This window comes from Chelonia mydas, chromosome 7 (genome assembly GCF_015237465.2).
Source record: "Chelonia mydas isolate rCheMyd1 chromosome 7, rCheMyd1.pri.v2, whole genome shotgun sequence".
Lineage (NCBI taxonomy): Eukaryota > Metazoa > Chordata > Testudines > Cheloniidae > Chelonia > Chelonia mydas.
This window is the reverse complement of record NC_057853.1, coordinates 56,522,025-56,541,591: the sequence shown is the minus strand read 5'-3', so window position 1 is coordinate 56,541,591 and position 19,567 is coordinate 56,522,025. Positions and strand designations below refer to the sequence as shown.

At 47.0% G+C, this 19,567-nt stretch overlaps 2 protein-coding genes across 5 annotated transcripts; one reads left to right on the top strand and one right to left on the bottom strand.

The window, feature by feature from the left end:
* Nucleotides 1–1,439: 1,439 nt before the first annotated feature.
* On the bottom strand, nucleotides 1,440–18,899 carry LOC122466737 (beta-microseminoprotein-like). Of its 2 annotated transcripts, XM_043552153.1 has the most exons (4): nucleotides 5,474–5,542; nucleotides 5,213–5,300; nucleotides 3,578–3,680; nucleotides 1,440–1,800 (listed from the first exon to the last, which is right to left on the bottom strand). In XM_043552153.1, the coding sequence occupies exons 1-4, from the start codon at nucleotides 5,540–5,542 to the stop codon at nucleotides 1,671–1,673; spliced, it is 390 nt and encodes a 129-aa protein (XP_043408088.1). In that variant the 3' UTR covers nucleotides 1,440–1,670. The 2 variants fall into 2 exon arrangements, 1 of the variants encoding a protein (XP_043408088.1); XR_006292492.1 differs by lacking the exons at nucleotides 1,440–1,800; nucleotides 3,578–3,680; nucleotides 5,474–5,542 and adding an exon at nucleotides 18,839–18,899 and having other exon boundaries at nucleotides 5,212–5,300.
* Nucleotides 8,887–16,016, top strand: LOC102936684 (elongin-B). 3 transcript variants are annotated; one of them, XM_007069116.2, is made up of 2 exons: nucleotides 8,887–8,970; nucleotides 15,450–16,016. In XM_007069116.2, the coding sequence occupies exon 2, from the start codon at nucleotides 15,521–15,523 to the stop codon at nucleotides 15,884–15,886; it is 366 nt and encodes a 121-aa protein (XP_007069178.1). In that variant the 5' UTR covers nucleotides 8,887–8,970; nucleotides 15,450–15,520; the 3' UTR covers nucleotides 15,887–16,016. The 3 variants fall into 3 exon arrangements, with proteins under 3 accessions (XP_007069178.1, XP_043408087.1, XP_043408086.1); XM_043552152.1 differs by having other exon boundaries at nucleotides 8,900–8,957; XM_043552151.1 differs by having other exon boundaries at nucleotides 8,914–8,985.
* Nucleotides 18,900–19,567: the final 668 nt, after the last annotated feature.

The following is a 19,567-nucleotide window of genomic DNA, read 5'->3' as shown; positions in this document are numbered from 1 at the left end:
ATAAGATCATAGAGGGTCCCTACTCTTGTACAGCTGTCACTAAGCAGCTCTAATTTACAGCAGAGCTGGGTGGCATAGGGTTAGGTAGCTGCAATCATTGGTATTTCTCATGTGACTTCTCCTCCTCAAACCAACTAAATTCCAATATTCCTTTGGCTGGATGGACTTTCTTTAAGATTTGTTTCTTTACTAAGTGAGAATGTGTGTACAGACTTGTATGTTCCTGGCCTCAAAACTAGTGCTATAGTTTGAAATGGACAAGTACAACTAAATAAGCAGACGTAAAAATGTAGCACTGTTTCCAGGTGCGGTTGCATTACACTGTGATGGTGTATTTAGAGTTGCATGGATGAACAAAGCACCAGTGTTGTAATTATTGACTGAAATGATGCTGTAATTGATTCTAAAGACCAGTCGGCACCAGCATATTCTTCACTATTGCGAATAACATTGTTACATTTAATCATTAGTATAGTGTCTACATGGGGTATTTTTCATAAAGACTTTCATGGAGTTTGTTTGTCTTTGGACTTTGTACCGAACCAGATTAGTGGGTGGATGAGATTCTGTGGCCTGCACTGTACAGGAGGTCAGACTAGATGATCATAATGGTCCCTTCTGACCTTAATATCTATGAATCTGTGAGATGCTACACATGTATGTAAGGCTATAGAAAAAATTAGATAGCATCTTTTTCCCCTAGGCTGGACTTAAAGGTGTGAGCTCGCTCCTGCTTTCCAATACACAACACGTATCCTGGCAAATCTGTTTTGCTTGTGTGCACCTGTACAGAGGACCTGGTTTTCACAGGATATGGGAATAGTGTCCAAAGGACTCTTTGCTGCTTTGTTTCAACCATTCTTCCAATACATCCTTGCATATACTGAAGGAAACATCAAATGAGGGAGATACCACAAAGTATCTAATCTATCTATCTGGTTTGTATAATGCCTGCCAAAATAGTACCTAAGCCAGGCTCTCAACCATTTTCTTTCTGAGCCCCCCTCTCTCCCCAATGTGCTATAAAAACTACATGGCCCACCAGTGCCACAATAACTGGTTTTCTGCATATAAAATCCAGGGCTGGTGTTAGGTGGTAGCAAGCAGGGCAATTGCTTGGGCCCCTGTGAAGCTATATTGCTCAGGCTTCAGCTGCAGCCCCAGGTGGCGGGGCTCGGGGCTCCGGACTTCAGTCCCATGCAGTGGGGGTTTGGTTTTCTGCCCTGGGCCACAGCAAGTCTAATGCTGGCCCTGCTTGGCGGCCCCCCTGAAACCGGCTCTTGGTCCCCCAGTGGGCTACAGACCCCTGGAGGAGAACCACTGATCTAAGCGACTCCCAAGTAAATTAGGTTTGCATACCTAGGTCCCTAGTGAACTTCATAGATTCTTCTACATGACTGTTTATTAACTGCTTAGAAGGAAAAGAGTTTGATGCTTGTGTCTTTATTAAACCCCAGATTTCATCAGAGATGATGTTACCGTAAATGATCTTTGATTAAATCTCAGTCACAAATCTGTACGTAACAAGAGAAGTCACAGCAGAGCATGTGTGAAAAAGGGGGACACAAGCCTGTTGTTTCTGAAGCCATGCTGATTCGCTGCTTTCCTCTAAGGGAGTGGTGCTAGGTCTGCTCAACTTGCATTAATGAGAAGACCACTTCAAAGCAGTCTTAACCAACTCCGGCAAAGACGTTGCAGGGTTCCTGAGGATCACTCTTCCACACCACGCGCATAGAGCAGCTCTTCCTATGGAACAGGGCAATGCAGTTCTCTCGGTCGTAGTTGGTGGGTCTGAAAACGCTGTCAGTGAGGAAAATGAAGATGAGGTCAGGACACGAGATATAGGTCGGGGCGGCGGGGCGGGGAAATCATATTTACTGGGCCAAATTCATCCCTGGTGTAACTCCAGTGACTTCAGGGGAAGTGACTTCAGGGATGAATTTAGGCCATAGTACTTGCTGGTGGTATTGACTGGTGCTATGGAAACACAGAGCTCTGATCTCCAGTCCTAGCAGGTGAGTAAAAAAAAAAAAAAAATGAACTGATTTTTTTCCCATATTTTTTTCACTCAAATGTAATTCTCTGTAGTAGCTTTGCTAGGAATTAAACCTATAGAGCCACATTCACCCCAGACCTGGTGCAGGGCCAGAGTGGAAACAGCATCTGCCTGCCCTGTTCAGAGATTGCCAGGGAGTGGTTCAGCCCTGAGGTCTTTGGGCCACTGCAGGGACACGGAGCTGCCAGCACATAAGAACTGCCCAGGCATGCCCCCTCCTGCCCTTGCTAACTCCCTGCCCCCTCCAGTGGATGGAAGGTTGGGGGAATTGTCTGTGAGCGGGTCCTCACTTACAGCTGGGGCGGACATGATTTTCCCATCCAGTGACCATTTTCCATTTTCCTGTCTAGAATCGGGACAAAGTCAAAATTTCAAAAATATTTGTGCACCAAAAACCCCGGTTTTTTCCATTTTTGGGTCAATCAAAACATTTTGTTTCAATCATTTTGAAACGTCTTGTTTTGATGCCAATTTTTTTGTTCTTTTAACCTTCTTTTCATTCTTGTTAGCTTAAATTTTTAAAGGTGATTTGAACCAGGAAACTGGAATTTTTTGTTTCTAAATGGCAAAGAGCAATGTTTCAGGAGTTTGGAAACTTTTATTCTTGACCTTGTTTTGAGTTGGGGAAATTTGTCGAACTCAACCCTGTTTTGCAAACAGTTTTGGTTGCACAGAATTGGCATTTTTCAGCCACAAAACAATTTGTCGAAAAATTCTCAACCAGCTGTGACCTTGCTCAGTATTCCTACCACAAGCCCCCTCCAGGGTTTTTTCTCCACACACAGGACAGGACCATCCAGTCCTCTGATAGCATCACCAGCCCAGGACATAATCATAAATCTGGAGGGCACAGTCAGCCTGGGCAGGGACTCACAATGGGATCGAGAACATGGGTTCTCAACCTAGGGGCCATAATCTCCCTGCCCTTCTTATATTGGGGGGCACAGAGTCTCGGCTACATACTGGCTAGATAGGAAAGGTGTTCTGGGTGTACGGAAAAGGTTGAGAAGAACTGATCTAGAACAATTAGGCCTGAGAGATGCATACAGACAGAACCTTGAGGCTGTACAGTGCCCCATAGACTGCAAGGGTCAGCACTAAATATCTGTGCCTTATTACATGTTTAGGGCTCCAGAGCTGGAGTGATGAGGCAATGCATCTCCAGAAATGAGACAAGCTGCCATAGAGAGGGAGAGCTAAACATCTGGGGGAAAGGGGATCTGAGATCCTGCTGGTGGCAAAGTCAAGAGGAGGGTTAGGAGGAGTAATAGGGAAAAGCTCTGAGCTGTGTGTTTGCAAGTTTGTGGCTGGGTTTTTTTTGTTCTTCTTCAAAGAAGCCTGGATACAAAGAATATCGTTCTGCTTTGTCAGAGGTAGAGCTGGATGAAAACCCGGAGACAGGATTTTGCTCCAATTTGTTGAAATGTGAATGCAAAATTTTCACTGAAATTTCTGAATTTGGAAAATTTCAACCTGCCCTTCGGCTTGGTACAAAAGTAGCCCTAGTCTGCTTGGACTTACAGGCTGCAGCAGATCATTGCTCGTGGCTGACATTCACATCTGAAACAATCCTTGGTCTTCCACACTACACCGAAGTGATACAGCTTTCTGTTTTCAACACAGCCTGGATACACACAACAAAAACAATGCCCAGTAGATGGATGGTGACATTTAGAGGTAAAATACAGGTTGGGTGCTGTCAGTTAAAGCTCTGACTACTTGGGTGGAATTACACTAGGTACGAATATGGGCTGTGTTCTGTGATGGGATGCAACGCCATTGCTCCTGCAGTGGCTAGGATGTGGACTAGCAAGGTGAAATGTTATCTGCTGCACACACATCTTTAGCAGAGAAATGCTATTCAAATCATGGCGTGAGGCTGAGAAGTGCTTTAGTTTATGGCTAGTACTACTTTGAGCATCATTCTGCTACTACTGATACTCCTCTCATAGGGCTAGATGGTGACTTGGACTGCACATCTGAACTATGCTGCGCAATCCTAGGCATATAGGAATAAGCAGGCCTGACCCCCTACCCCTGTGCCCCCCAAGCAGCTGGGTGGGGGGTGGACAGATTATTGTCTCTGGGGTGTCATAATTTACTCCTGTAAGACAGAATCAAATCACTATCCCCGCCCCTTCCCAGAGCAAAGGAGAAGTAGGGTGGGAATTGGCCTGGGAGGGGTTTCTCCAAATCACAGCACCTCCCATGGCCACTGTGAGAGTAGTGCGGATTACACAGTCCCCCTTGCTCAGAGCTGGGCCCCAAAGCACAATCTAGCCCATAGTGATTTTCAAGTTCTCAAAGCACTTTAAAGACTTTGGGTGAGATACTGGCCCCACTGCAGTCAATGGGAGTTTTGCTACTGACTTCAATAAGTCTAGGATTTTACCCATTAGGTAACAGTGGAAAAGTACCTACGTGTGGTAGGCACATAGGTTCAGATGCTTAAAGGTATTTAGGCACCTCTCATCAATGGGAGTATGGTGCCTACATACTTTGAGAATCTGGGTCTTATGTCCTACGGCAACTTAATGGGACTTGGATGCCTAAGACTCTTTGATGCTTTTGAAAATCTAATGAATACTTACAGCAACCCTTGGAAGTAGGTAATACCATGCCCATTTTACAGATTGGGAAACTGAGCCATGGAGCAGTTAAAAGACTCACTCAAGCTATCGCAGCAAGTCAGTAGCAGAGCTAGGAGTAGAAACCAGGTCTCCTGCCACCTAGCCCCCCCCCTTGCTCTAACTACTAGGGCATCCCCCCCTCCTAACACAATAAAGCAGGCAAGTAGTCCTTCCATTCTGGTTTCCATGTCTGACAATGAGTAGTAATAGAAACAGTGAGGCCAGGACAGAGAGGTGCCAGCTTTTTAGCATATCTTCCTCTTTCTCCCATGTGATATGCTATTTGTTTAGGCAACAACCTCATACCCCAGACTCCATAGAGAAGTCTGCCATGCCTTTCAGTTTGGGAGTATGTAGCTAGCTAGCTGTCTGGCTGGAGACACTCTTATACGACATAGCATCTAACTGCCTATGCATCTTCATCACATTGCAACTGACAGCACAATCCCCACATTTCTAAGCAAGTGATCCTTTCAGTCCATTAAATAGAAGTCCTGAGCATGGGTGGAGAATTTGCCATTCTTACCGTATTTGTTTGCGGATCTCATGTAACACTGGGCAGTGCACAGGGACCCCAAGGTGAGAAGGATGAGGAAGAGGAACAGCAGGAACTTCTGGAAGAGAAAGGGAAACTCACTGCAAACTTGGCTGGTTTTTCAATAATAACGTTGACCAGTTCATTCACACAGATTTAAGGAGGACAAGTCTCATTATTTACAAATAAACAGGAGAACTGCTCCCAAGCATGCAGCCTCCAGTTACGCAGACAGCCCAGCCACTGACTTACCATGGCGTAGGCAAGCTTCATGGGCTGTTGGCAGGTTGCTGTGAGGAGCAGTGCGTATTTATAGTCCATGCAGAAACAATGGTTGCTCAAGGGTAAGCAATGAAAACATGAGCCTCCTGCTGAGGCCAAATCATGCCAATGGCCATTCTAACCTGTCCCAATCACTGATCAGAAGGTCTGGCTTTGAGAGGTGTCTTTGGACATGAACTTGAAGGCAAGTGTTACCCATTCACAAATAAAGCAGGGGCGCGATTCTGAGCTCAGTTACAGTGGTGTAAATCTGGGGTAACGCCAATGGCTACAACAGTATTACTCTGAAATGACCCCGGTGTAACCAACAGAGCCTGTCCCTGCACAGCAATGCTCCCCGCCCTGGCCAGCCATCAAGAAACAGAGGGGAGGAAAGCACATATTAAGCAAGGTGGTTTATTATTGTTCCATTGACCTGACACAGTGAGAGCTGCACTGACCAGCATAGGGAACAAGGCATTCACGCGGTGCAGTAGCGTGGAGAGACCTCTGTTCTATGACGGATTTATTGATTACACCTCTCAGCTCTTTTATATATGGCGCTTCAGTGGAGTTGTCTCTGAAAGGCCGGACTCCGCCAGGACCTGGAAAGGTGGAGCCTGACACTGCTAGGTCACTGATTCAAAGCCAGGCTGGGTTGAGAGTGGCTGACAATTATTACCAGTTGATGGCTGTGAGATGAGCGGTGAGTCTCAGTTCAGCCCCTCAGGGCCAGGGAACTACCTCAGTAGAAACAGCTGTCACAATTAGGGTGACCACCCACTCCTAAATGGGTGGGACAGTCCCAAAATGTACATTTCAGGTCCCAGACCCCGGCTGAAAGACTCCGGAACACCATTTGTCTTGGATTCCCTGTGGTGCTGCTCTGCCCCTACCCAAGGCTCAGGGATGGTGCTAGCCTCTTCCCAGTGGGGAGGGGGGGGCTGCTGAGATGGACCTTAGCGCCCCCTTGCCATAAGGTCCTGCCCCCTGCTCCTCCTCTCCCCATTGAAGCCCCGCCCCTGTCCAGGCCAGAAGCCAGACCTGAGCAGTAAGAGTCAACCAGGGAGCCCGGGCCACTGTAGGGAGCCCCAGAGTCCCAGATCCTCCACTTGCCCTGGGTGGCACACCCTTGGGGGCAGGGACACAGGCCCGGGGCTGCTCTTGGGCATCCCAGCACCCCGCCCAGGGCAGGTGGAGGGTTCAGGACTTCCCAAAGCAGCCTGGGCTCCTTGGGCAGCTCTTATCATGGCCCGGCTCTGGCTTCCAGCCTGGCCAGGGGGTGGGGCCTCAGGGAAGAGGAGGAGCAGGGGGTGTGGCCACAGAGGGGGCAGGACTCCTGCATGTGCATTTTGAAAAGGTGCTCACCTTAGTCACAATGGGCTCTCTTCCTGCCAATCACAGCAGAGAGGCGGAGCCCAAATTCCCAGCTCTCTCCCATAGAGCTGGTCATTCCCGAAGGAGATACCGGTATGTTGGCAGGACCATCGTACTGGCTGTGGGATAAAGGGAGGCCTTCACTCTGCAGGGCAAGCTCTCTGCTAGCTTCCCCCGACAGACACTCATGTTGAACATTTAACCCCAGTCGTTTTTGTTTTCTCCCCTGAACTGAGGTGACCCCAGTTCCTTTTAGGCACCTCCCACCTGCATGGGAGAGCATATGGCAGCCATGCTCCAGAAGCTGTACTGGCTATTCATCACTGTCTGGTAGGGTTGCCAACTTGGTAATATTTAAAAGCTGGACACTCCAGCAGGCGTGCCGGAACCTCCCCTGCCCCGCCTCTTCCCCCCAAAGCCTCACCCCTGTCCCGCCTCTTCCCCTGAGGCCCTGCCCCCCGTCCACTCCTCTTCCCCCCTTCCCCCATCACTTGCTGCTTTTCCCCTACCACCCCCACTCCAGGTCAGGAGGGACTTGCCTGTGGAACCGGGGCTGGGAGCTGCAGCCGCCCGACAAAGGTAGGAGGCGGCCCCGGCTGAGTAGCGGCAGGCGCAGGTGATGACCCAGTGCCTCCCTGCCTCCCCTGCCCGCAGTAACCGGATTTTGGGCGTCTGGTCTGATGCCCTGTTCCCTATGCCGGTAGATCTGACCAAACACTGTCAGGTCCCCTTTTCAACAGGAGATTCTGGTCAAAATCCGGACATCTGGCCACCTTAGTCTCTGGGTGGAGTTTAAGGTGTTGGTTGTAACCTAGAGAGTTCTAAATGGCCTGGCACCAGCCTGGCTGTGGGATCACTACTCTCCCCAGGCCATACTGCCACAGCTGGGGTCAGCAGCTGTGCATGAGCCGGATTCCCCTCTTTATAAAAGAGAAGGGGCAGCTGGCAAGGTGTCTGCTGGGATGGTTCCCCAGTTCTGGAACATGTTCCCCACCCCTGGGTTTGAAATAGCCTGGATCTGGTGACTTTCTGGGCACACTGCAGAAGACACTTGTGTGAGACGGGTGTTGGAGAGGGCCGAGGTGGTGATTCCCAGATGATGAAGGGGTGCAAAGGAGTTTTAAAGGTAACTGGCTGACTGAGCTTCTTCTGAACTGGTCATCTGAATGCCGCTGGGATGGACAGTGTATTGTTAATGGTGTGTCAGCCTGGAGCCTTGGCTAGGCATCATTTTATTCATTTTTAAATAGAAATAAATATTCACCACTATGTTTACGATAGTATTGCCTAAGGGCCAACTGGGGACAGGGCCCCACTGTGCAAGGCACTAGCACCTAGCTCTTGTATGGTGCTTTTCACCCATAGCTCTCAAAGAACTCAGTATCATTACCTTCATTTTGCACATGGGGAAGCTGAGGCACGGGGCTGTGACATGACTTTCCCACAGTCACTCAGCAGGCCAGAGGCTTAGAACCCATGTCTGCTGAATCCATAGCACTTTAGCTAGTCCCTTCCCCAAGGAGCTTGCAGGTTAAATACACAAGACAGGCAAAGGGGGCAGGGGGCGGAGTGATCAGCATATTAGTGCCACCATTTGGGGGCAAAGTTGGAGGGTTTGGGGAGATTTTTGTTTGTTTGCTTTTGTTTTTTAGCTTCTTTGGGTGGGGTTTAGCTCGGAGAAGATTAGCTGAAGACAAAGGAAAGGAGTTTGGGGGGAGTGAAGGGACAGGGCGGGGGAGCAGGGAGGGTATTCAGCGTAGGGGAGAGGGACAGCAATGGAGTCTGTGTGGCTGCCAGGCTCAGTCAGCTTGCTGTATGGGGGCTTTGGTGCAACACATTTTCCATGGTACTGGGTAGCTCAAGGCAGAATAGCCTGCCCGCCTCCCATCAGCCTGCATGGCCCGGCAGGTCTGGGGGCTTTGATTGAGACACCTGAGCTCATTAGAGCCCATATGATTGACAAGAGATTAGGCCAACCTGCCGTTCAGGGGAGAGGTGAAAGAGCTGTGGTGGAGGTAAGGCTTTGTATAAAAGCAGTGCCTGGGGGCAGGTATATATCTGCTGGTGGACTGGAAGCAGAGAGGAGGACAGAATTGTGGTAGGAGCTAGTGGTGTGTGCAGCTTTTGTAAGTCTATCAGGAGGTGGGGAGGATTAAAGAAGGAAGCTCTAGCTCCTCCATGTTATTTGCCTTTTTACTCTTGCAGTGTGTGGTGAGGCTAGCAGCTCTGTATTGTGCTGGTGTTTTGTGGCTTGTTCCCTGTGCTTGGCTTTGTTCTGAGCAACAGCTCTTCTGAAGGGCCTTGTCAATTCTTCTCTCTCTAAACTGTAGAGGGACAACATCAGTTAAACTTGGTGTAAACCTTGTGGTGGTAAGTAGTTATGTTTTCAAATCGAGCTCTCTATAGAGCCAAATGCTTGGTGAAATGTCTTTACAAACTGTTCTTGAAACCTTCCAATGCAAACAGTCCTCTTTAAATTAAACCTTTCCTGCAGTGTTTGACACCCTGATGTTGCAGCACTAAGAAATTGGTTACTTATAGACTCGACTACTTAAATGGAGAGACATGCAGCTGGTGACCAGAAGTAATGATAGAGATCTAAAAACTCCTTGTCTGTCAGCAGCTTAAGACAATGGCTCACAAAACAACTCTGCCTGAAGTTGTTCTCATCCTTTAAAATATAAAAGGCTGGGATCGCTTTTTCTCTTCTATTGGATTATGCTCCTCGGTGTCTGGGAGCTGATGTAAGTTGAAAGAAAAGGAGTACTTGTGGCATCTTAGACTAACAAATTTATTTGAGCATAAGCTCTCATGTGCTACAGCTCACTTCATCAGATGTATTTGGTGGAAAATACAGTAGGGAGATTTATATACATAGAGAACATGAAACAATGGGTGTTACCATACACACTGTAACAAGAGTGATCAGGTAAGGTGAGCTATTACCAGCAGGAGAGCGGGTGGGGGGGAGACCTTTTGTAGTGATAATCAAGGTGGGCCATTTCCAGCAGTTCTCAAGAATGCCTGAGGAACAGTGGGAGGAGGGGAATAAACATGGGGAAATAATTTTACTTTGTGTAATGACCCATCCACTCTCAGTCCTTATTCAAGCCTAAGTTAATTGTATCCAGTTTGCAAATTAATTCCAATTCAGCAGTCTCTTGTTGGAGTCTATTTTTGAAGTTTTTTGTTGAATTGCCACTTTTAGGTCTCTAATCGAGTGACCAGAGAGATTGAAGTGTTCTCCGACTGGTTTTTGAATGTTATAATTCTTGACGTCTGACTTGTGTCCATTTATTCTCTTGCGTAGAGACTGTCCAGTTTGGCCAATGTACATGGCAGAGGGGCATTGCTGGCACATATCACATTGGTAGATGTGCAGGTTTTCCAGCTCTTGCTGAAACTTGTGGTGCTGTCCATCACCAAGATATGAGAGTTGTGCTACTTAATGGCTGAAATTAAATCTAACACTCATGATATAAAACTAGCTTTTGACATGGTAGGCTTAAGCATGGTGTGTTAAATAACTGTCTCTTCTAGCTAGGGTAATTGTACCCCATTATGATAGTGAAGATTGGGGTTTTCAGATGACATTCTTGTGAGGTAGGGCAGAGGCAAAGGCTCACTCCTCAAAGGGCCTGAGGTGTTGACATCCTTCTAGGCTCCTAGAAAAATCACAGGAACAACACTGCAATCCACCAGTCCTGAATTAGGCACCTTGACTCCAATACAGTGAGAGTCAAAGCCTTGGACTGTGAGCCACCAAAGCAGCATACTAGGTGGGGCTCAGGCTGCCTAAGGTAGGCACTGGGAGGTGCTGATGAGGGATATGTCCTAAGCCCTGCCCCTCTCCCGGAGATAGATGCCTCCCTGCAGAGCAGACTGAGGCAACTCACTCTGTGTAGGGAATGGGCACTCCCCCTCTGGGCTTAAGCACCTCCAGCATTTCCTGGGGTAATAAGTTAGGAGCCTGCCTTGCCCCCCACAAAACAGCAACAGGCAGTGGTGGTGCTCCCTTATAAAGCTTATCCCAGTGTTTCAAGCACTCACCTGGGATGTGGGAGACCCCTGTTCAGATCCCCTCAGGGGGGTGCTCTGCTCAGTGGGCCAGAAAGAAATAGTGACTCTATCCCCTAACGCCCCTACTCTACTTGTGCTATATTGATGACATCATCTTCATCTGGACCCATGGAAAAGAAGCCCTTGAGGAATTCCACTATGATTTCAACAATTTCCATCCCACCATCAACCTCAGCCTGGTCCAGTCCACACAAGAGATCCACTTCCTGGACACGACAGTGCTAATAAGTGATGGTCACATAAACACCACCCTACACCGGAAACCTACTGACCGCTATTCCGACCTACATGCCTCCAGCTTTCACTCTAACCACACCACACAATCCATTGTCTACAGCCAAGCTCTGCAGCACAACCACATTTGCTCCAACCCCTCAGACAGAGACAAACAGCTACAAGATCTCTATCAAGCATTCTTACAACTACAATACCCACCTGCAGAAGTGAAGAAACAGATTGATAGAGCCAGAAGAGTTCCCAGAAGTCACCTACGACAGAACAGGCCCAACAAAGAAAATAACAGAACACCACTGGCCGTCACCTTCAGCCCCCAACCAAAACCCCTCCAACACATCATCAAGGATCTACAACCTATCCTGAAGGACAACACAATACTCCCACAAATCTTGGGAGACAGGACAGTCCTTGCCTACAGACAGCCCCCCAACCTGAGGCGGATACTCACCAGCAACCACATACCACACAACAGAACCACTAACTCAGGAACCTATCCCTGCAACAAAGCCTGTTGCCAACTGTGCCCACATCTATTCAGGGGACACCATCACAGGGCCTAATAACATCAGCCACACTATCAGAAGCTTGTTCACCTGCACATCCACCAATGTGATATATGCCATCATGTGCCAGCAATGCCCCTCTGTCACGTACATTGGCCAAACTGGACAGTCTTTACATAAAAGAATAAATGGACACAAATCAGATGTCAAGAATTATAACATTCAAAAACCAGTCAGAGAACACTTCAATCTCTCTGGTCACTCAATTTCTGATCTCAAAGTGACTATCCTTCAACAAAAGAACTTTGAAAACAGACTCCAACAAGAGACTGCTGAATTGGAATTAATTTGCAAATTGGATACAATTAACTTAGGTTACTTTTTATTATGACTCAACCATTCCCAGTCTCTCTTCAAGCCTATTTCCCCTTGTTTATTCCTTCCCTTCCCCCCCCCCCCCCCCCACTGTTCCTCAGACGTTCTTGTTAAACCCTGGATTTGTGCTGGAAATGGCACATTCCTTATAATACACATTGTAAGGAGAGTGATCACTTTAGATAAGCTATTACCAGCAGGAGAGTAGGGTGGGGGGAGAGAACCTTTTGTAGTGATAAACACCCATTTTTTTCATGGTCTGGGTGTATAAAAACACCTTCTTTATCTTCCACAGTATGCATCCGATGAAGTGAGCTGTAGCTCATGAAAGCTTATGCTCAAATAAATTGATTAGTCTCTAAGGTGCCACAAGTACTCCTTTTCTTTTTGCGAATACAGACTAACACGGCTGTTACTCTGAAATCTATCCCAGTGGTTAGGGCACTGTGGCAGGAGACCCAGAATCCATGCTCTGCACCCTTTCATAACACTGATTGTTAAAGCACAGTAGAAGGCTCTTAGTGCATACCAGCAGGGTCTACACAAACCAGTTAATGTGTGACACTTTAGAAATCATACCTCTACAGTGGGCATTCATGCCCTGTGTAGACAAACCCCTAAATACACCTCTCCAGGACTCTGTATGTTAGCTGACACATGATCAATCCACTGTGATCAAGAAACAAATCAAAACAGGATGCCCTGTGGCACCAGTGTGCATACACTGCACCCTCTTCCCCTGGGGTGCATGAGTGAGCTGGCAATGCACCCTTTGTAGTGCTCATCGTTAATGGAACATGGCTTGAGTTAAAATTTGTCTCTCAAACAACTCTTCCTGACACAGCTTGCCTGTCTGCTCTCTGCTGCAAACTGGCTGTAGTGTGATGGCCAAGCAACCTAAAGCTGCGTCTCCTTTTATTTGTGATATCCCCGCCTGCCTGCTGCTACTCTTATGCTTTCTGGATGTGTAGTATTGGAATGGCTCCAAATGAATCTCTCTCTAGATGAACCTTGACTTAAGCTGCCTGCTGCTTCAGTTCTAACAAGCCTGCTAGATGGGAGTGCAGGGGAAAACAGAGGCACTTCAGGTCTGGCTCTAGTTTTCCCCTTACACAGCTACTGTATTTATCAGTGGAGCTGGTAATACAACTTTTTAAATAGCCTAATTAAAATGCTTCTCTTTCCAGCATAGAGCTGGGGGCTTAATTCTCAAATAGGCACAAACTTTGCAAAACTTTTCACTCTATGGCTTCCAGGGAGGTGAAGTAGAGAGGTGGTGGTGCTATGCATCCATCTCTTAACCGACAGAGCTTTGTACCAGTTCCTCCTTAGACTCCAAACTGCCAAGATTTCAATGGCAGTTAGATTCCTAAATATCTCTTGAGGATCTGGGGCCATGACACCAGAGATGAACTCTGACGCTGGCCTCTAAGGAAATGTCTAGGCTTCAAGCTGGGGGTGGGGTTCCCAGCTCAAGGAGGTTATGACTTTCTGAGCACCTTGCTTCCACGTGTCCATAGTCCTGAATCTTCTGTGGGTCAACTCCCTAGCAACACAAGCACATGCCTCTAGGCCTATGCAGGCTGCACTGTTACTCTGAGGTTGGGGTGTGCTCATCGCTAACCTGTAGTGTCCAGCCGCTGGCGTAGACCCCGGTGGACGTTTGTGGTATATGCTGATTCACTGCTTCCAAAGAAACCATTCATTGCAGCTTACCAGTTCCACCTCAGATCACTACTCCACTTAACACACAGCACTGAGTTGCTTGTAGTGAAATGAAGTATGTCTATTTAGCAAAGAATGCAGGTAGAAGTATTGGAAACAAATGGTTACATATGTCACAATCATAAAGCATTCTAGAGCAATTTAATTGGTTACTCTGTCACGTAGAGTATCATCACTCACCCAAAAGCCTTGTAGCGCTTTACAGCCAAGCTTGCTGTGACCCTCCTTTTATGAGACAGATATGCTGTCAGTTTGCCTCCCAGGTATAGGATTCAGTGTGTCTCTTTGCACTCCAGGATATACCAGACCAATCCTTCCTCTTCATTCATAAACAAGTCACGCCCACCCCAGCCGTTTTGTTGTTTCTTGTTGATATCATCTCAAGGGCTTTGCACTCAATTCACCCTGGCTCTGTATGCAGACACCCTCCAGCATGATACACAAATAGCCAGACATGGAGATAGGTGTCTGGTCTCTACTGCCCGGAAGAGACATCGCCAAGGTATGTCCCCCCTCCTGGTGTCTTGCTTTAACTCCAAGACCTTAAGAACACTATTTTCAGAATAGTTTTACATCCCATAGCTATTATCCAAACATACATTTTGCAATGATTGACAACCAGCAGGTTGCTGGCTCTCAGTAGAAACCTCCCACGTCAATCTTTGATGAATGACTATGCAGATATCTGACCCAGGGATCCCTGTAAAACACAATGCAACCCCTCTGTCAGCTGGTACTAAGGGATCCCTGAGCCAGAGGCATATCCATGTTAGCTCTGATCAAGCCAGTGGACTAAACTGAATATAGGTATAGAAGCATGAGCAGTGCAAGGGGCTAGCCATGCAGAGTGTAGATATCTAATATCTCTGCTGGATATATACTTACGGCAGCTAGCCCTTGCTGCAGTGGCTCAGTGTTATATTTAGCACACAGGTGTGGCACCTTGAGCTGGAAATTCTGCTCAAAGTATAAATGTACCCTGACACTCTGAAGTCTGGTGCTGTTCAGAGCTGAAAAGCACAGATTTGCTGGTCAGTAAATGTGGACTTGGTCTGCAAGTTGCTTGTCACTTGACTTTGTACTCCTTGATTTTAATTAATAGTAAGTACAAAGGTGGGACTCTGCTCTTTGACTAAAATGCATGAATAAGATCTGACCTGGCACAGAAATGGAGGAGGATGGGAGGGGAACTCTAATGCTGTAGCTGACTTAAGTCACTGACTGTCTCCATCCATTTCTAGACCATTCATACAAGGGGAGCATAGGTCCAACACTCAATCTGTCTGGGGCCAAATGTGGGAGGCCCAAAATGTTCACTCAGAAAACATAAAAGTGATTGCATTTTTGCCTCTAGGGTGAATAACTTTCTACTGTCTTAGCATCATGAGCATCTGTTTGGTGCCCTTTCACTTATGCAAACAATGTCAAATTTCAATGGAATGTAGGGGACTCTAGGACTAAAATGAGCAACACCGGAGAGTAATGAACAGAACATGCCTTGGAAACATCTGCTTGTGAGTAAATGACTCTGTTGCTTATGCCTTACAACAATAGTGAGCCTGTCTGGCAGAACAGGAGTGAAGCTGTTCATCTGGCTGTGATAGGTAGATCTCTTCCTGGCCCCCTCAAAAGATCCCTTCCAGCGATGTGACTCTGTTCTCTCATTTCAGTTGTCTCATATCTTCAACACACAAGGCCGTGGGGCCCCTTCGCATCAGACCGTTGAACTCCCATAGCAGCAATGGATGTCTTCTTGATGATCCGTCGCCACAAAATGACCATCTTTGCTGATGCCAAGGAGACTACCACTGTGCAGGAGCTGAAGAAGATTGTGGGGGGCATCCTGAAGAGGCCTCCGGAGGAGCAGCAGCTATACAAGGATGACTGGTTGCTGGAGGATGGTGACAGGACCTTGATAGAATGTGGGTTAAGCAGCCAGACTTCCCGTCCCCATGCGCCAGCCATGGTGGGCTTGGCCTTATTCAGAGCCAGTGAGGGCTCCTTTGAGCCATTGCACATTGACCCCTTCTCCAGCACCCCTGAGCTGCCTGATGTTTTGAAGCCTCAAGATTCTGGCAGCAGCTCCTGCGAGCAGCCCATGCAGTGAAACCAGAGTCCGCTGTTCCATCACATAGACATGGTGCTGATCATGCACCAGTCACTACTGTGTGCTCATTTCACTTGCAGCATTTGAAAACATTATGCCTTGACTAATAAAGCTTTGCTGTTTAAACTTCTCTGGGGTGCCAACATCTTCTGTCTCAGTCTCTAGAGAGCCAATTGACAATGATTGTTTGGCTTCCTTGTGTCTTAACTTTTGTGGAGAGGTGGTGGGGTGTGACAGTCTAGGCAGCAAACTCTTAAACCTCCTTGTCCAGCTCAATGTCCATAGACTTAACCTCAACATTTACTTCTTCCAAGAACAATGACATGAACAAACTCTACAGACAACTGGCATGGCCAGCTTTCCTATGGGGAGTCTTGTTATAGTTGGTGTCTTTTTTCCTAAAGTCCCAACTTCTGGAATCATGTGACTACATCAGAATCTTCTAGACTTCAAATTGTGGAGAGACACCTTGAAAAAAGGTTAACCCTGATGGCTGAAATAGTAGGCAAACCACCACCAAACCTCATGATAATTTTCAAGCCCATCTCCTGACATTCTGGAAGCTGCCTCAGGACTCATGGAGCACCCAGGTGGTAATATTGTACCAGTACAATGTATGTGGTAACAAATAACTCTTCACTCTAAAGGTCAGCTCCTAATTGAGAGGAGCTGTTTGACAAAATTATTCAACCATTGAAGAGTAGCCAGCATTGTTTAACAGGGGATCCTAAACTAAAATGATAGGAAAAACAATCCACGTGCATCCTCCCACCCTAGAGCTATCCAGGGAGATGAGCCTCTGACAGAAATGCAGCTATTCTAGCTTGGTGCTGATCTAGGGAAAAAGAAAAATATCAGCATTCAATGAGAGAGCTAGAGATGACAGATTGCAAATTAGACCGGAGAGTGTGTAATGATGGCAGCAGAAAGGTCAGTACAGCTGGGGGCTGTAGAGGCATCGCCTGGTGTGACAGGGTAAGAGCATCTCCTAGATGGCTCAGGTAGAACCACCTCTGGAATGACATTCTTGGTATCTCACTGGCCAAGGGAGGTAGCTCCGAGGAGACAGACACTTCATTAGCAGGTTGGAGGGAATCACTTGTACATGCCTAATGCTTAGCATTTCTTTGCTCTTTACTTGGAGAAGATGTAATGTGGTAAGTCTACAACCAGGTGGTTGGGGGGGGGGGGGGCAGGGGGGATGGGAAGAGATGGTCTAAAGTTGTCTGGAGCCCCCTTCTAATAGAAGTATCTGGGTGTAAAAGCTCTGGGGTGAGGGAGGGGAGACCTTTTAACTGCTTTGGGGGGAGACATAGCTAGAAGCAGACTAGTTTTCTTAGAAAATCCCTGAAGGGGGAGGCTGACAGGACTATGGAACTCTCTCTAAAGGAAGTGGTGACAGACCTATGACTTGGCACATTCATGCCTAGAGCAGACACTGGAAACTACACCTCTAGGGGTCTGAATTAGAAGGGGATGGCAGAATGAAACCATAACAGCTCTAGCTGTGCTCACTTGATTTAAGTAGTATAATGGGATTTCATTCTCTTCCTTTGACTCAGATTGGTATGACAGGGAATTTGCTTTTTAGAACCATGACTCTTCTAATTGTGTTCTGTTCTCCTTGTCCTAGGCTGAGTTTTGTGCTAATATTTTAATTCCTGAATTAAGTTTTTGAAGTGAGATGTTGCTGCTTTGTCAGCCTCCCACTCTGCTCTAAGGTGCAATTCATCCTGGTCATTCTTCTGGGCTAGAACAGTCATCACAACTCCCCCTATATCTGCTTGGAGGCTTTATTAAGTACAGGTTTCAGAGTAACAGCCGTGTTAGTCTGTATTCGCAAAAAGAAAAGGAGTACTTGTGGCACCTTAAACTAACCAATTTATTTGAGCATAAGCTTTCGTGAGCTACAGCTCAACATATCTTTAAAAAAAAAAATGCAGGCCCTGATCCTGCAAGCATTCACCCATGTCAACTGTATCTAACTGCAATTGCTTAACTTTGAGCACATGGTAGTTTTATTTGCATGTCAGCAGGAGCAGGGTCTGGGTTTGCAAGTAGGGTTTGGGAAATACTACAGTACAGAGCAAAGGTGCCATCTAGTGGCTCTGAGGGAAGTAGCTCTCAAACTATATATAGGTTTCAAAGTAGCAGCTGTGTTGATCTGTATCTGCAAAAAGAACAGGAATACTTGTGGCACCTTAGACTAACAAATGTATTTGGGCATAAGCTTTCATGGGCTAAAACCCACTTCATCAGATGCACAGAATGGAACATATAGTAAGAAGATAAATACAAAGAAGGTGGAAGTTGCCATACAAACTGTAAGAGACTAATGAAGATGAGCTATTATCAGCAGGAGGGGAAAAAAACTTTTGTAGTGATCAAGGTGGCCCATTTAGACAGCTCACAAGAAGGTGTGAGGATACTTAACATGGGGGAAATAGATTCAATATGGGTAATAACCCAGCCATTCCCAGTCTATATATAACTATAGATAGCAGTTCAAATATTTAAAACAGAGATGGATACAGAGGCCAGTGAGGCTTGAGACCTATTGCATTTGATGGCTCATGTTTTATCCTTTCTCTGGCTCCCCAGAGCCAGTGTGCCCTTCATTGCTGGGATGAAACGGTCTCCTATTCCCTCATGCACTGGAAGGAGGGGTGGACCACTAGCAATAGACTCCTCTACAAAGGAGGCGGTGAGGAAGCAAGTTCACCCATCAGAAGCAAAATACTGTCATCCAGGACTGATCCCATCATACATCAATTATTATGGCTTAAGAGCTATGCATTGCTTTGTTACAATATGATTCTCAAGGGTTGACTATGCCTTAAAATTATAAGGCATATTTTGTCATAATAAATATGCCTCAGAAAAGGGACTTGTGGCTAAATCACCCAGCTCTTTAACTTCACAGCTCTTGAGAGGGTTGACTTTCCTCCTCACCTGGTAGCTGCAGGATTCCACGTCAAAAACAGACTTGCAGTTCTCTTGGTTGTAGCCAACGGGGGTGAGAGCTCTGCCATGGGGAAAGAACAAACAGCAGGGTGAGAGCAACAGAGCATCTGGATCATCCGTCTCCCCCCAAAGGCTGGGAGAAAAGCCCCCCAGGCTGCTGTGCTCTCTATAGGTACTCTGGCAGCAGGAGAGAGATTCTAAGAGCTGCTGCTGGGCCTTGAGATTTCACCTCTTCTTTTTCTCCATCCTTCCTCTCTCTTCTCCCTCTTCCTCCCCCCCCCCCAATAAATTCCTTTCACCCTCTTGATTAGTTGTGTGCCCCTATGATGTGGTGGTTTTACATCTGAAACTAAAACTCCTCTACCTTTTTGGAGTAGGGTCACTGTAAGCTTTTGCAGTTTCTCTTTGTTCTGCCCTTATCTTCTGCCCCACTCTCCTTCTCTGCATTTCAGGTGATTATCAACTTCAGCGCTGGTGCAGTTATGGGGTGTGAGGGTGTGTGTGTGTATAACCTACAGTGTTTGAGGGGAAAACATTAACTGGAGTCAGAGCAATTAGTGCCGCAGGTTGGGGCCATGCCCAATTTAGGATTAGTCCCCACTGAAAGGAATAGGGTGACTGCTAAGGGAAGCACTTTAAGGCAGAAGAAGGGAGGCAAGAGGCCCAGAGGGAGAGTAGGCTGTGGGATGCTCCCTCAAGAAGGGGGCTCTGGCAAAA

Coding starts and splice junctions, on each gene's coding strand:
- LOC122466737 (XM_043552153.1), bottom strand. CDS start 5,542: ATGGACTATAAATACGCACTGCTCCTCACAGCAACCTGCCAACAGCCC. Junction 5,301..5,473: donor TGAAGCTTGCCTACGCCATG/GTAAGTCAGTGG, acceptor TTTCTCTTCCAG/AAGTTCCTGCTGTTCCTCTT. Junction 1,801..3,577: donor GCAATGATCTGCTGCAGCCT/GTAAGTCCAAGC, acceptor CCTCACTGACAG/CGTTTTCAGACCCACCAACT.
- LOC102936684 (XM_007069116.2), top strand. CDS start 15,521: ATGGATGTCTTCTTGATGATCCGTCGCCACAAAATGACCATCTTTGCT.